Source organism: Toxotes jaculatrix, chromosome 12 (genome assembly GCF_017976425.1).
Source record: "Toxotes jaculatrix isolate fToxJac2 chromosome 12, fToxJac2.pri, whole genome shotgun sequence".
Classification (NCBI taxonomy): domain Eukaryota; kingdom Metazoa; phylum Chordata; class Actinopteri; family Toxotidae; genus Toxotes; species Toxotes jaculatrix.
In genome coordinates this window covers 7,946,508-7,962,809 of record NC_054405.1, presented here as the reverse complement: position 1 = coordinate 7,962,809, position 16,302 = coordinate 7,946,508, and the positions used below count along the sequence as shown (strand labels likewise).

General features: G+C 41.6%; 1 protein-coding gene across 4 annotated transcripts in view; it reads left to right on the top strand.

The window, feature by feature from the left end:
• Nucleotides 1–16,302, top strand: part of specc1 (sperm antigen with calponin homology and coiled-coil domains 1) — a 65,191-nt gene that overhangs the window by 31,823 nt on the left and 17,066 nt on the right. For all 4 annotated transcript variants that reach the window (XR_005895082.1, XM_041052500.1, XM_041052499.1 and 1 more), the window contains 8 exons: nucleotides 2,899–4,466; nucleotides 5,921–6,128; nucleotides 6,489–6,562; nucleotides 8,260–8,435; nucleotides 12,532–12,695; nucleotides 13,360–13,460; nucleotides 13,558–13,633; nucleotides 14,469–14,613. Coding sequence is in view for 3 of the 4 variants with exons in the window: in XM_041052500.1 (XP_040908434.1) it covers nucleotides 2,899–4,466; nucleotides 5,921–6,128; nucleotides 6,489–6,562; nucleotides 8,260–8,435; nucleotides 12,532–12,695; nucleotides 13,360–13,460; nucleotides 13,558–13,633; nucleotides 14,469–14,613 (2,512 nt within the window). In the remaining variant the exon portion in view is untranslated. The remainder of the gene's footprint in view (nucleotides 1–2,898; nucleotides 4,467–5,920; nucleotides 6,129–6,488; nucleotides 6,563–8,259; nucleotides 8,436–12,531; nucleotides 12,696–13,359; nucleotides 13,461–13,557; nucleotides 13,634–14,468; nucleotides 14,614–16,302) is intronic.

The window sequence follows — 16,302 nt, the reverse complement described above, 5'->3', positions numbered from 1 at the left end:
TGTGTGTGTGTGTGTGTGTGTGTGGTATTATTGTAGACACACTGATACACTGTCAGTGGTGGCAAATGTCAGCTTTATAAAATAATATGGTTTTTGGTCTAATATTGTTTTTATAGCCAACATTATTTATAATTTAAAACGTAATATGAGGATATAAACCTCTTGAGACACCTCATCTCATTTTCAAGGGGGTCCTCAAACATTTGGCCAGTTGTTGAAATGGCATTTTTATAATCTTGCTTTCTGGGAGTATGTCATTTTATACACGAGTCAATACAATCACACAATGACCTTAAGAACGTTTAACCTGTTCTGCACCTGTATTTTTACTACACAAATGCATTATGGTATTTGCATTGGCTGGTACTGATGGAAAACATGAGTGGTTTTGGATTAAAAATATATGTAGTGGTCCATACTCTGCAATTACGGCTAGAATTTCAGATCCACTCTAACACAAAGCCAACTCTCCTATAAATTCAGAGCTTCTCTAACTATCTGACACTCTATTCTAGTGGCTCTGTAGGATCCAGCGGGATCTTGGCATGTGGACTGGTGTCATTTCTCTGTGCACGTTAAGCAGCTGTGGTGATGTCATGTTTAAAGAGGTGGGCGATCTAAAGATGAGTGAGTTCATGTGCTCCATCTGGCTTTTATTCACTAAGACCAAAAGGAAAACATATGAAGGAAAGGCAAATGAAAAGGCTGTCCCACAGTCCCCAGTCCTGGCATCACTCATCCTCATAGGAATAGACTGATCTTAATCACACTGGACTTCTCTCTCTTTCTAACAAGGACCTATTGTCCCTCTCTTTATTGCCACCTTTAATGAGAACATGACAAGTGACCATTGAATAGACATGAGCTGTTACTCGTTTCTTTCTTTTCTGCACCGTCCAGCTTCCTGTAAGTGCATAGTAAATAATCATTTATAACACACAGTGCTGATTTGGTGTTAACATCTTCCATGTGACAGTACATAATTTAGGAGTGCATGCTGTCCTCATTCTGTCAGTCATGGATTCATCCCCTGTGAAGTGCAGAGAAAAGTGACTGTAGGTTTGTAATGGCACGCTGGAGCTTTGAGAAGTGCAGGCTTGTCCAGTGGCAAATTCATCTGATTCATCGGATGAAGTGCTTCCTCTCTCAATGTAAATTTAAATGACGGCATCCCTTCAATCCGAGCAGATTGGAGTTCTTTTTAAAGAGTGGCTTTGCACCAAGAGTTTAATCTCAGTGACATTGAGACCTGATGGAGCTGAGAGTCTGATTCTTCATTTTTATAGCCCCCGATTTTCCTTTAAATCTGAACCTTTGTGCTTTGGTTATCATTATAATGTTGAAGTTTTGTTTTAAATCTGTATGTTCATGATTTTACATTTACACCAGTGACGTGTCTTTACCTCGCTACTTAAAGCACCTCACTTTCTCAACCACAGCTGCACACTCTGGGAATGTTAAACGGCTTTGTTCCCCGCAAATTTGTGCCAATGTTGGCAGCCTCTGCCACAGTCGCCAGTTTATTCAATAAGGGGATAGTCTGTGCAAAGTGCCTATCAATGGCAGAGTACTTAAAGAACCCACAGGGGCATAGGATTTCCATTCCAAACTAGGCCATTTGTTTGTGAAATGTGTGTGCGCGCGTGCACTGTAAGTGTGTGCACGTGTTGCTCAGGGTGATGGGCTGTCTATCTCCTCACACAGGCTGTCTGTCTAGCCTCTGTTCTGTGGGTTTGATTATGATGTATGCATGTGAGAGACACAGTGCTGTCTTTGTCTGTGCACTGTTTAAGCTGCTTTGTGCGCAGGGACCTTTGTCATCCTTTGAAACAAGCAACCCCCTTGTGTCGGCATCGCTGTTTGCTGATGATCTGAAAACAAACAAAAAAAAACGTTTTCAGGCGGCACCCAGCTCACGCCAGGCAACAGTAAATACTCTTCATATTTGAGAGGGGTCTGGAAAAGGCTCGCGCCAGCGGCCCACGCTGCTGCCTTTTGAAATGCCACAGTTAAGCCCTGCTGTGACAATGAATGACCACAGACAGCAACAGACAGACAGTGCCAGGCAGATGCTCTGTTGTCCAAACAGAGAATATGTGAATAGGGTACAGTGACCATCAATGTGAAACTGCTGAATAATACAAGTATCTGGATGTGACACACTGTCTATTCAATTAGTGTCATTACACGATGTCAACAAATTCATGGTCCCAGCACGTCTGTATGCTGATTCTATTAACTCTCGCTTTTCAGTGTCCAGCCTGCTATACAGTGGCTCTACTGAGAAAAGAAACTTGACCTTAACTTTTTATGGTTAAGAATTTCCTGACTGTAAACTGGAATCTGTGTTAAATCACCGCTGGCAAAAACATTTGCAGTCCAAGTGGATCTTTATGTTAATTTGATTTATCTAAATGTATATTTCATTTTAGAATTGAATGTGTATCTAATTTGATCATTCACTTTGACTGGTCTAAACTCAATTAGCCTGTTATGACTTTATAAATATTCTGTAAATGTATGCATTGTTGGTTGCATACATAAGTTTGCACATATTGTAGCTCTATTTTCTTTTTATGTCACTGGAGTTTAATGATGTAGATTTTTTTTCCATTTATTGTCGCTCAGTGGTGAATGTAGGTTACAGTTATTAACAACTACTAACAAGGTTCTGATATTTTAACTTTCAAGGGATAATTTGATAGTTTCATAGTTTGGCATATAAGAAGACTTTGTGACTTATGAACTAAAACTCAGTTAGCCAGTAAAATAGGCTTTTCATATTGTATTTACAGTTATAAATCAGATAGCTCGATCAGCTGCTTTGTGAATGGACTAAGGTAAATTCTGACTTGATCACTGTGTCAATAAGTTCTTTTGTTGTGGTCTGTGTTGCAGGTGTTCAAGCAGCCAAGAAGTCCGGTATCCCAGCCCCTAGAGAAATCCCTTCTACCGTAACAAGAGACCGCATCTCCCTGAGGGACCAGCTTAGGAGCTCTTCCACTAAGAGAATGGTTTCCAGTGCCAGCACTTCCAGCCTCTCCACCCTGGCAAAGCAGACACGTAGTTCAACCAAGTCCCGTGGAGATGCAGAGGGCCAAGAAAGGGGCCTTCTGGAGAACCAGGTGAAAGAGCTACTGGCTGAGGCCAAGGCTAAAGACTTAGAGATCAGCAATCTCAGGATGGAGCTGCAGCGCTGCAAAGGTAAAGCCACCACTGCTTCCTCTTCACCCTCACCCAACTCTATCTCACGCCAAGAGCCTGCTGCAGATCGGGAGCAGGGACAGGTGACGGAGGCCCTCGTTCTGGTTGGAGAGCTGCGGGAGAAGAATGGGAAGTTTCAGAGAGAGCTGGCAGCTCTCAGGGAGGAGAACCAGGCACTGAAGGAAAAGCTGCTTTGCTTGGAAGCTTCTCCGCTCTCTAGTGCAAACACAAGTTCCCCCTCCAAGCCTTTGGTGAATGGCCTGCCCTCAGACTCCAACTCCTCGGCTCCACAACAAGACAGTCTCCCATCTACCACCAGCCCACTCAAAACCTCTGTCTCTTCCAGCTCTGACATCACCAAGGACTCACCATCACCCGACTCCTCAGAGTTTGAGAAGATCCCATCGTGCTCAGAATCAGTGAGCAGTGGTGCAAGTTGTGAAGTCATTGCTGCAGGGGCAGTATCCAGTGCACGGGGGCAGGATGTGTCAGTGCAGAGCCTAACAGAACAGATTCACAAGATGGAGGAGAGCCACCACAGCACAGCAGAGGAGCTGCAGGCAACTCTGCAGGAGCTGGGCGACCAGCAGCAAGTGGTGCAGGAACTGACGGCTGAGAATGAGCGGCTGACGGAGGAGAAGCGCCTCCTGCAGACTTCGCTTCAACAGCAGAGAGAACGTCTGGAGGTGCTGGCCCAGAAGAATGAGGCGCTGGCTGTCCGACTTCAGGAGCAGGCCCAAATTCAGGCCCAGAGGGAGGAGGAGCTGGGTAGCCATGGTCCTCGGCTGGCCGAGCTGGAGCAGAGGTATGCCGAGCTGGTGGAGAGCTCACGCTTTGAGCGGGAGAAGCTGGTGGACATCCAGCAGCAGCTGACCGGCAGCCTGCGGGCTCTGGAGGAGGAGCACCAGGAGGCCCAAGGCCAGGTGCGCTGCCTCAGAGAGGAGGTGGACAGGCTGCAGGCCCAGCTGGACAGGGAGCTAGAAATCGGAGGTCAGGCAGCAAAAGCTGCAGAGGAACAGAAGGCGACAGCAGACTGTCTCAGACTGGAAAACAGTAGACTGAAAGCGCAGGTGGACATTGAGAGACAAAAGGTGGGTGAGCTGAAGGCCATGCAAAGTGCCAGTGACAGCACTGAGCTGCAGAACCTGCTGAAGGCAGCCCACACTGAGAGGGACAGGCTGGAGGTGGAGCTGACAGAGCTGAGGCAGGAGCTGCTACAGGCCCAGGCTGAGACCGAGCATGTGCAGGCCACAATGTCCAAGGTAGGAGGGATGCAAGGTTACAACTCAGTTTTCATGTTTTGCTATTTAAAAACTACTTACGGATGAAAACCAAGAAAGCATTAGCATTTATCATTGAATATAACATGTTGTTTGGAGACAATATTTAGAGATGAATGTCAGCAAGTATGAGTGTGTTTAAAACTGGACAGTTCTCTGATTAGAGAATGTCTCTGTGCAGTTAAAACATTTTCCACTTGGTTGCTTCCACTGCATTGTACTCACTATGTTCAGAAAACGTTTTGTTATCGTAGTGAGCTCAGTAGTTGTGTTGTGTTTGACAGGGCGTTCAGGGATTCCCCAAAAAACAATCTCTCCATCCACGTTTAAGCCAACTATGAAAAAACAAAGCAAGCAGTTCACTCACAGTCATTTTAATGGCATTGAAAGAAACAAAAATGTGAGTTATTTGTTCAATAATAGTGTATTACTGATGCTAATCATTACAAAATGTTAGTCAAATGGGCAACCATGACATTTTTTAATAAGTCTTGGCTCAGTCACTACCTATTGAATATGAAAATGAAGACACAAATCTTCCACCATGGTTTGAACATGACCATTAAACAGGGTTGACAGCTGGTGTTGGGTACTTTTCTTTACCACCGCAGCACATGAACTCATTTTCACTCAAACTGTTTTCATATGTCTCTCAGACCTCACTTTGGTTTTCCCCTTAAAAACCACACACACACCAGAGAAGCTCAGCGAGTGTGGGTCTGTGGTCATTTTGGTGGTTGTTGCTCCAAAGTGAGGCGTGTCACCATCAGCTTAGTGATGTTGTCATAGTTGGACTGTGACTGTGGTGCCAGCAGTAGGGTGGTTCGCCAGTGTGTGACCCTCTGAGTCACACTCCTGTCCTCCGCCACATGGGTGTGAGGGCGAGGCCTCTCCATAACTTCACTCACAAACTTCTTAATCCATTAGAGCCATATGGTGTCAGTTGGAGAGCGTCCTGCGTAACATCATGTACTTATTTTAGTATATTATACTTACAGAGATCTGCTTCATAGTGTCATCTCTCAGAACGGCTGCAATCATCATGGTATTCTGACTCAGTGACTCACAGTACTGAAAACTTATTTCCATGAGTCCTTGCCTGACACCTATTTACACTATGACCAAACAGACATTGTCAAACATGGTTGTGTGAATCATACTGTGTGGTCTCCAGCACAGCTGCTTTTATTATTACATTCACCTTTATCTACATGTGAAATAAAGGTGATAATTCAAGATCAGACTGAAACACTACGCCCCAAATATGTCTGGAAGTTATCATAAATTATTTCTTGAACCAAAGGCGATATAAGTGTTCCCACCTAATCAGCACAAAGACAGCCAGCAATCATTTAAACATGAAATGCTGCCTCTTTGTTTTAACCCATTTCTACACTAAACCCACCACAGTCACACAAATTTGCACTCTTGCACAGGTGGAAGCTAAATGCCAGCAGGTTCAGGAGTGGGCCGAGAGGAGGGAGCAGGAGCTCAGCAGCCAGGTCACTTCCCTGGAGGAGGCTGGCATCCAGGCTGAGAACCAGGTGAAGGAGCTGAAGGAGACCATCTTTGAACTGGAGGACCAGGTGGAGCAGCAGAGGGCCGTCAACTGTCACACCAACCAAGCCGTCCTGGACATGGAGAGTACGTTTTTTTCTTTGCCCATTCAGTTCACTACAGCTCTGTGGAGTCTTAAGCTGCAGTGTTAAACATAATCTAGACAAATTAATCAGTCAGTGATTTGTAATATTTAGTATATTTCCATTGATATAAACAGGGCGGACGATCATTACGACTACAATGAGAAACATTCCTTAACAGATTTAATAGTCCAGAAGTAACTGTTACTTCTATATGAACCTTTATGCCGTAGACTGGCTGCTGTATCTTCACCGCACTGAAAGCTGTGCAGTGAGTGCTGTGTTTAAAATGTGAAATTCTGCCTGAGTCTGCAGTATCGAGGTTGGGAAGTGGTTCTCAAAATCCTTGAATTTGTCATTGCAGATCTTGTCAAAAAGCTGGAGGAGCAGAAAGCTGAAGCAGAGCGGCAGCTGAAAGTCTTGAACAGACAGATGAAGGTAAGAAAGCTTTGACATGCAGACCCATAAAGCTCCTTTATAACATCTGTGGTGCTGTGATTTACTAATTTTTATTTTATTTTTAATAAATTATTATAGCATTTTAGACATCAGAGGCTGAATGCATAAGCCCATTGTTAACAAAACAAAAAACCTTCCATTTATTTTAAAGATAATATTAAAGAAAGTTTCAGAAGTTCAAATTGAGGATGACCTGCTGACTCACTTTGCTATTTTAACCACACAACATGTGGTTGTGACATCCTGAGATCAGGTCTATCTTTGTCTCTTTTCCTGTCTCTCTCTCTACTTTCAGACGTGTAATAAAAGCAAAACTGCCTTAGAATCAAATGTGCCACTTCTGGCAGGGCTTAAGAGCTTTGAGGAGAGCTGCAGTATGACACAGAAGCAGTAGCCATACTGTGGTAAAATGATGCATGTTTTGAATAAAATAAATATACATATGAAAAACAGAAAAGTAGATTACATTTCAGTCTTGGATTGAAAAGTTTTTTTGTGGAAGGTTTGATTCCTTTTCCTGCCATAACAAATTTGAATGTACTGACTCTGTTGTACAGCCATCCATCATCCTTACATGGCTGAGTTAGAAATACTCAAATGATACTTTTTGGGTGGAGTATCACTTTAAGGTCAGGATGATCTCCTGGTGCTCAGTTTTTCCCCATCTTTTTGCCAAAGTGTTTGACCTTGGAGAAATCTCCCCACCATGTATTGTTCCTGTAGCATTGTTAAACATGCAGGTAGGCTGTTCAGTTTGTGTTTTTTGGCAGGCACTGACTTTCTCCGTGGTATTCTGCTGTGAACATCACTTCTGTTTGCTGTTTTTTTTTCATTAGACATTATCAAGTACATCAGATATCATCATCCTGGAATTTCACCCCCTTGACATTTTCTACAGCCCTCGGCCAATGATCTTTCCTTATTTCCTAACATGTTGCTTGATGGACACCCAGGTCTTTCTAGATGCTAGTTTGAAATTTTGAAAATCTAGTTGTGGATTCCAGGTTGAAAAGGCATAAATTCCCAAAATAAATCAAGGTAGTCAGGGGAAAGCTTTATCCGGTACAAGCCTTTAATGTAGTGGCTACATAGCCAAAAACTGTAATCTGCAAGGTGCTGATCTTTGCCTTTACAACACTGAATATAGACCAACATATTTTTACCTCAGTGCCTAGTTCTATCTCCAGTTCTTTTTTCTGTGTCAGTTTCGTGCTGCAAACCACCTGCTGTTCAGCCTCTCTTTTGTGGTTCAGATCCAAACAGTATTTTTTTTTTTTTCCTGTTCCTTTTCCTTTGAGGTGGTTCTTTCTAGCCTTAGGAGTTATTTAAATTACTGGTTTCTAGACTTGAAATTTGGTTGCTAACAAAATATGGATTGTGATGTGACAAAACAATCATAGTCACAACACAATCATTATCCATATCGTTTTTTTCTCAGCCTAAACTGTAAATGCAGTGTCTTCAGTAAATAGACAAGAAAGTACAATGGTTTGTGTATCATTTCTTTCTCAGTTTTCATATATCTATTGTTAGATTTCATTTTATTTCTGACATTTAACTAAATCCAAAGGGTTCACAATCATTTCTTGCATCAGTTGATGATTACTGACTATGAATGTCCATATTTTAGTCTACCTGCGCAGTATAAATCTTCATCCAAAGGTTTGTGTCTTTAGGATGAAAAAGAGGAGTGGCGCCGGTTCCAGGCGGACCTCCAGACGGCAGTGGTGGTAGCCAATGACATCAAGGTGGAGGCTCAGCAGGAGCTGCGTGCACTCAGGAGGCAGCTGCAGGAGGAGCAGGATCGCAACGCAAAGCTTTCTGCAGACCTAGAGGCCCTGCAGGGAGTCAGGTACCATCTCCACCACACTACCACCCCCCAAACCCCCAAAATCCTACCCCTCCCCTCATTTAGCATCGGGCTGCAGTTCCTTTCTCTCTAAATACAATATGGAGATGAAATACCTGCTAGAGTCTTGCCATATCCTCATTCAGTGCCATGTTTTATGCATGTAGTACAAACAGTGATATATACTCCCAAGAGTCGCTTGCTTAAGAAGTTTCTAAAATTCCAATGTGGTATCAAAGCAGGGTAGAATTATTTAGTTCATATCTTGGTATTTCACAAGATAAAATCTGTTTCAGAGTTTAGCTTCCTGAGATTTGGCAGACTCTGCCGGTAAATGAGCAGTCTCCTGTGGTATTTCCCTCTGTGTATTCTACTCCTTTAAGCTGCTGCCCTCTCTGTCTCCCTCTTCCACACTGACCATTGCCCTGTGGTAACATTCAAACCTCATACTTCACAATAAACTACAGTATATTTGTTAGAAAAAGATTATTATTATTGTTATTATTATTATTATTATTATTATTATTATTATTATAAAAAAAGGCAGACGTGGTGGCAGATCTGCTCAGTGTACAGATACTGCTTTGATTCAGTTGTTACGATGCAGCCCCGAAACCACTGTCCTGTCTGTACTTTTCACTGAAAATGGTTCACACCAATGTATCATGCTGTTTAAGATTTCATGTAGTGTTGTTGCACTGTGGCCATGCAGTAACGTGACTGATGTATTTTATGAGGAGCGTGGCGTTGGTTTGTGTGTGAGTGAACTGTATACAAGTGTTTGAGCGTGCAGATGCCATGGTGTTTTTGACAGTGTTGTGCCCCTTTCATTATCATGCCGGGTCAGTATACTTGTACCTGTGGCACAGTCTGCTTAGTTTTGCTACTGTATAGCACTCTGTTTATCTGCGTGGCCAGTCGTGGTATAAATCTTTAAGCAAGCAAAATATCTCCAAACGATTTCTACATGAAACGTTGTCCTTCTTACTACATCACCTCACACATCTTATGAGAGCAGTTGTAGTATGATAAAGGTAGTAATATTTGGTTTAAAACCAAATATGTCTTGTTCAAATTATATGCAGTCCTCGTGAATATAGTACAGTACTTAAATTACTGGTTTCAGTCCATGGCTAAATCAGCAAACTTTCCCCAAGATTAGCTGTTACGCTACGTCCGCTCCCCACCTCCAGCAGCTCCCTGTGATGACTCTGTCAAAGATGTCCCCTCTGACAAGCCTCCCTAATTAAAGTCCAGGTGAGTTCCCTGCCCTGTCAGCCCTCTCTCAGCCAGCCTGCCTCTCCCTGCCCTGTGTGCTGCTGCTCACTGACCTTCTTCCTATCTGTGTTTGGCTTTGTGCTGCTGCTTCAGCCTGTCTGACTCTGTCTGTCTTTCCATATGCTGGCTGACTGCACCTTCAGGACTGTCTTTTACCTTTTTTGATTTGCTTTGCCTGGTTCTTTAAACCTGTCATTCAAATACATGTATCTGGTGCCACCTGCTGTTCTTTGGATGAATAACCCTCCTACTGTTTTTGGTTAAATAGCAAGATGGTCTGCACGGCATGACTGGATTAAACTCATGCTATGCATCATCTGCTTCAGATACATTTGCATAGTGTCTTCATCACCGGGTGATTTAGTCACACTTGACATTATGAGTGACCTTATTAATCCAATGAGGTATGCATGGAGCAGTTATAAACGGCCAACAGTGCCAAGAAATCTGCATTTCATGACAACATGTTAAGAAGAAATGTCCCTAGTCCCTAGAAAAGTCTTTAGTTTTGCTGCACATGTACAATGCACATATAAATGTTTAAAATAGTCTTTACACAGTAACTGTAAACAGCAGTTCATCTTCCCTCTTTTTTTCTTTTCAGAATAAGCACTGGAGCCACTTTTGATACCAAGACTGCAGTAGAAGGGCACTAGAGAAGTGCCCTCCACCTCAGCACCAAGTGAAGACAGTGTTATTGTTGCACTTATTAGCTTTCTGTGTCCTTCAAAATGTAACGTGGTGAACCAGTCTCATTCAAAGCCACAGTGAGCAGTGTAGATACAGTACACAAAGTCTCATGACACAGAGTCTGGTTTCCATTTCTCCACACCTTTACATTTTGGAACCTTTTGAATAATAATACTGTGTTTTTATTTCTCGATGAATGTACTCTTTATGTTTGTAATTTTCTCAACCTGTGTCGAATCAATGCCATATGTTTGTTTTTATACTGTGCGAAGCTGCTTTGTGCCTTTTGGAGAGATGAGAAGATAGAACATTTGTGACCTGTTGCAAAAAAGTACCATGGGAAAAAAAAAAAGGTGAAGTATGAAAAATTCTGGTAAGTGTTCAGCCAGCGGCAAAGCTGAAAGATTTCCAGCACTCTGCCAAACAAAGGCAGACTGTAACATTGGAAAATCCAGATTTCAAGGCAAGAGCAACGCAGCAGAAATGAAAGTCTGTTACCTAAAAACTAGGTGGCTCTTTTCTTACTATTTCTGTATCAAAGAACTTTCACTTTGACCTGTTTCTGTACTTTAAAACGTAACATTTATGACGTGTAAGAACAAAAGAAAACTTCACTTTAAGACCTAAGTTTGGTCTTTGGTCCTGTAGTTGGAATAAAACTGAATGCAGTGTCATGTTTAGCCATGAGATGGCACTACAGATCACACAATTACCAGAAACGGGTGACTTTCATGTGGGTATACTGCTATCATCTGCTCGCTCTCTTTGTTAAATTTACACAGTAATGTATATTATTTCTTTCTGTCAGTTAAAATAGTGAGAACTATGTTGAGGTTAGCCATGCTGGTAGATCCAGAGCACTGCCAAACTTAGATTTTAGACCTGCCACAAACACTGACAGCTGTACCTCAGTCATTTTTTACTCTCCTCCCACCAACCAGAGGGTTGTTGGTCCATTTAAACCCAAAGACCAGGAAGACTGTGCTACAGGTTCCTGAAGGGATCATTTTTTTCCCTTAAAGCAGATGTCAAATGATGAGTTGAATTCATTTTCTATCGTTCCACTTTTCAGCAACATTACTGACAAATTGTAGATTGCAAAAGGTCTGTCACTCATTTGAATGTCAGAGGTCACTCAGGGCTCTGACACTTTATCGAACAATCGTTGTTCACTTTAAGTATATTTAGAGATTTCTCTGACATCCTTTTAATGGATCACATATTCGAACTGTGGTGTCACTCATTTTGAAAGATATGTCACTTATCCGATGGTTGATTTATTTAATATCTGAGCCAAGCCCTTACAGAATGTTCTGTACTGAAATAGAATATGGTTGCTGGATCTCAGGTTCTACTTAAATTCCAACTTTTATCACAGATATTGCATTTTTATTAAAAGCCATATTGTTGTACCAGGCACTGGTACTCAAAATGTCAACATTTGGTTATGCTCAAAAACAACACAACAAAAAAAGATGCAATGGTAAGAGTGCGATAGGTCGTTTTCTGTCTATAGTAACGCCATTTTAATGAACAATTCAGTGAATGTGCTGTTAATTTATTCTTCAGAGAAGGACTCGGAAAAACTTGTGACTGGTTTTATGCCTGTGAAAGATTAAAAAACTGTGTATTGTACATCTGTTTGACTGTTGTCCATTAGGTCATTGAATAAATGAAATTACACCGGTTCAGCTGTTGTTGTTGTGTAACTCTGTTTACTGTCTTTGGAGGTGAGTTGATTACAATGTTTGAGACAGAAATTCCTTACTTGTCATTCGTTCCTCATCCATCACTGATAAAGACTCTCCAAATCCCTTACCCTATAACCTGTAGTCCAGTGGTCACCTGGGCTAATGGGTAGAAAGTGTATTGCTCAGATTTTGTCTTTTTTAGATGTGTATATCTGCAGCAGGTCATCAGTTATTTACAGTTCTTGAGATCAAACTATGATCACATGATCTTGTCAATATACTTAAAGGCTGTTTTGAAACATTCATTCTAATCAGCAGGTTATCCTGTGAGTAAAGCGAGGGTTTTGAAAGTCCAATCTCTGGTTCACAAGTGCACATGCTGTCTCATGTATGTCTTGTGTATGTCTCTACACAGCAACCATGTTCGTTTTGTCTGTTAGGTCCCAAGGTGATGAGGTGAGAGTGTCCGACTCCGATAACAGCCGTCACTGGTGCGGCATCTCCATGATCCCGACCACACCCACCGACGCCAGTGGAGATGCCGACTCAGAGCCCGGAGCTACTGTCAAATCCCTCATTAAGTCCTTTGATACTGTTGGACAGAGTGAGCACTGAGCACCGCAACACACACACATGCACATAGACACATACATCCTCTCACAGGGAGTTCACTACAGCAGTGTGTCTATAGAGGAGAACAGCTGGTGAGATTTCCAGCGTGGATATCTGTCGTTTCTCTGGATCAAAGTCCTGCACAGTTGTGCTGGATTATGTGGCCTGAAATGACCTCAGGCGGGTTGGACAATGGTGATTGTCAGTAGAATCAGGTTGACACCCGTGCGTTGGATGAATCTGCCACTGATCTCATCTAATTTCATTTAAGTTGACTGGGGATGGTTGCTCAGTATTTGTCACATAATAAATTATATTCTAATAATTAACATTAATAACCACTTTTTAAAAAAAAATGAATGTTTTACTATGGACTTCCCAGATGCATCGGTGTTCAGTGTTAGGTTAACACACAGCGATGCCAGAATTTTAACTAAATAAAAGCCACAGTTTAATTGTATCAGCTGAGATTGGCTCATTACTGGAGGCACAATGCTGTTTGATTGTGATCTAAACAAAGAGAGAGGCTGCCATACACTGCTTGTCCTCTATGTGGCATTATGAAGTCTCAGAATGAATGTGTTAATTATTTACTAGAAAATGATACTCAAAGCTCTTTTGAACGAGTAATCAATGTATGTTGTTTGGTCTCTCAGATGGACCAGGTCACACAGTTAAGATGCATTCCTCGCCAAGGAGCCCGCTGAGTGGGATTCCTGTACGCACAGCACCTGCTGCTGCCGTCTCCCCCATCCAGGTATACTCTAAGACATTTTCCCTTAAAAATTTCTCCATGTGATATAGTTTTAGACTCTGATATAATGAGATCCATGTTCTGTTTTACGTTCCTTTAGAGACATTCATACATAAAGCCGCTATCAAAGTCACTGGAAAAAAGAATCAATCAGGGAGAATTCTCTCATCCTCATGGTATGTATCATAGAGGTGGTTTATGGTATGTGCTCATGGTGTTTAATTCATGTGTTTCCTTATTTTATTTAACAGTTGCACAGGAACAAATGAAGGGCCTCACTCTCTGCTTTTATGTGAGTGTACAGTCAGCCAGAGTACTGATATGAGTCAGTGCCCGACAGGCTGGTATGTCAGATGTAATTAGTCTATACAGAAAGTTAAATGGGGAGGAACTGCTTCACGGAAACATCCGATTACAGTTGTTTTTGTGGGTAGTTTTCTGATTTTATTGTGACAAGCTCTTAAATTGTCTACGTCTACTGTCAGCAGGTGTTTCATCTCTTTCCACTGATCTTTAATGAACTGAACTGTTTCAGTAAAACAGCACACCAAAAGATTGCATCAACCTCCTGATCTTATTTCGTATTGTGTTTTTTTTTTTTTTTTTAAGATTTCTCTACTCATTACTTTTCAGTTTCTTTTTAGAGACAGTGGTAACAGTATAGACTTGTTCAGACAGGGTCATTTTGATTGTTCTGAGGACAAAGCTGAAAACTAAAGGTACAGAGATATTTCTGTGTAGATCTGAAAAACGTGTAACTTTTTCTTATCATTCCTAAAGTTACCTATAAATTTGCTTTTCCATTTCCATTTGTTGTTTCTTTTTTTCATGCCCTGTTCTTGAATGTTCACACTTTACCCATACTGTTCCTGCAGTGTTTTACTTTTATGCATACAGTGTGATTTTTCAAATGTGCTTTAAAAGTATATTAAAGTTAAAGTATATTGTGGTCCTTCTGTTTCTGACTCACTCCTCACATCCTTCACTTTGTTGCATTCTTCAATCCCCCAGACAAGCTGTCAGGCTGCATGGAAGACCTAAAACCTAACAGCCTTATGAGGAAGAGCCCTTCCCTAGAGTCTGTAATTAAAAACCCTGTGTCCCTCAGCAGCCGCACAGCATCCTTCAGCTACAACCGAGGCAACAGCAAGCTCAGGTGGGATTACTCTGTAATTGTGTCTGACAGTGACTTGGGAGATAATTCCAGTTGTTTAGCTGTTCAGGTTTCCCTGGAACTGCTGAAATAATCTCACCCTCCTCCCCTACTTTGAAAACATTGTTCTGAAATGTAAAAAAAACAAAACAGCACATTTTTTTTAACTTTTGTTTTAAAATAATAACTTAGAATAGGGTAAATAGATTGAGTTGGAGCTTTTTTGTAGTAGAATCCTGCTTTACAATATAAACTGTTCCAGTTCTGCATTTTTGTGAAATAGAGTTGAGAGGATTGACAAAGCGGTTTGGTGTTAATGTAACTGGTGCTCAGTATCCCTGTAAATCTTTTAAGCAACAACATATTGTGCTGAAATGAAGTTTTTAATATTTAAGTCCCTGCTTAGAGACTTTGGAGTTGCACCGCTGTAATCACCAGCAGAGTGCCAGAGTGCTTTCTTATCAGAAATAGAAGCAAAGCGAGAGTTTAAACAAACACGCTTTTATCTTCTGACTTGTGCCATTATTATCATTTTCCTGTAGAGACCACTCCTCTCCGTGTGCACGCAAAAATGGTCGAGTTAGTCACAGTCATGCACAGCTGCAACTGCAACAGGTTACATCTGAGGTAGATGACTCAGTGTTCGGGTTTACATTTATGTGTTTTCACAGTGAGGCTGCAAAGTTGGTTTAAGCAGTCAGACAATTGGCCATCACACTGGACAACACCCTCAGCTTCAAACAACATGTTGACATTAATAACACTATTCTCAGTGAACTTGAAACTCAAAAACCTGTCTGTCCAGCCTCAACTGCTCTAGTATCATGATGTTATTGAGCTGTCTGCTCTTCATCATCTGTAGTTACAAGGTCAGCCCTCAGCATTAAAGATCATGATTAAAGATCACACACAGAACCACAGATGTTTTGAGCATCTATCTGTCTGTATAAATGCTCTTGTATATTAAAATATATCTGTACATTATTAATGTAAATGTGCGGGACTGAATGGCAGACCTTCCCTCTCAAACAGCAGATCAGCAGCAGTCTGTTAGTGTGTTTGGTGTGGATTTAGCCTTATGATGAACCTTATGATAGCACATGATAGCATCACTTCCTATCCAATAATTATTCACACAGGGTTATCTGTTTCCAGCGTTCTGCTTCTGGCCTTACAGTGCCTGACACAGAGGAATAATGAATTTAACAGCACAGCCGCGGTGACGTGTGAAATGTTTACCATGCTCAGAGCAATGACCGTGTCTCGTGGTCTTCCCATGGCCCCCGCTCCAGCACCAAACCCCGGGGAGCAGACCCTCTGAATAATATCGTAGATAGGCATTCAACCAATCTCTTGTACCACTCGTAATTTTTTGAGCACAAGCCCAGGGCAGAAGGGTGCAGCATGTAGGCCGTGTATACAGTGTCATCCTGGTGGCAATTCTCTTTTTGTCATTATGTCTCTAAACCCACCATATATGTAGGTTTTAAGCTATAGAGTTCACATTAATACTACATACTGTTTATGCTATTTAAAGATGTTTTAGCTGTGATCTTGTATGAAATATTTGTCTCATTATCATAACTTGTATATGTTTCAGGTTTTTCCCTCTGTAGTGTAAAATAGACTGGTTACCATTTTTAACTTTCAAGAGATAAAAAAAATATATATTTACAAAATAGAAGGCAGTAC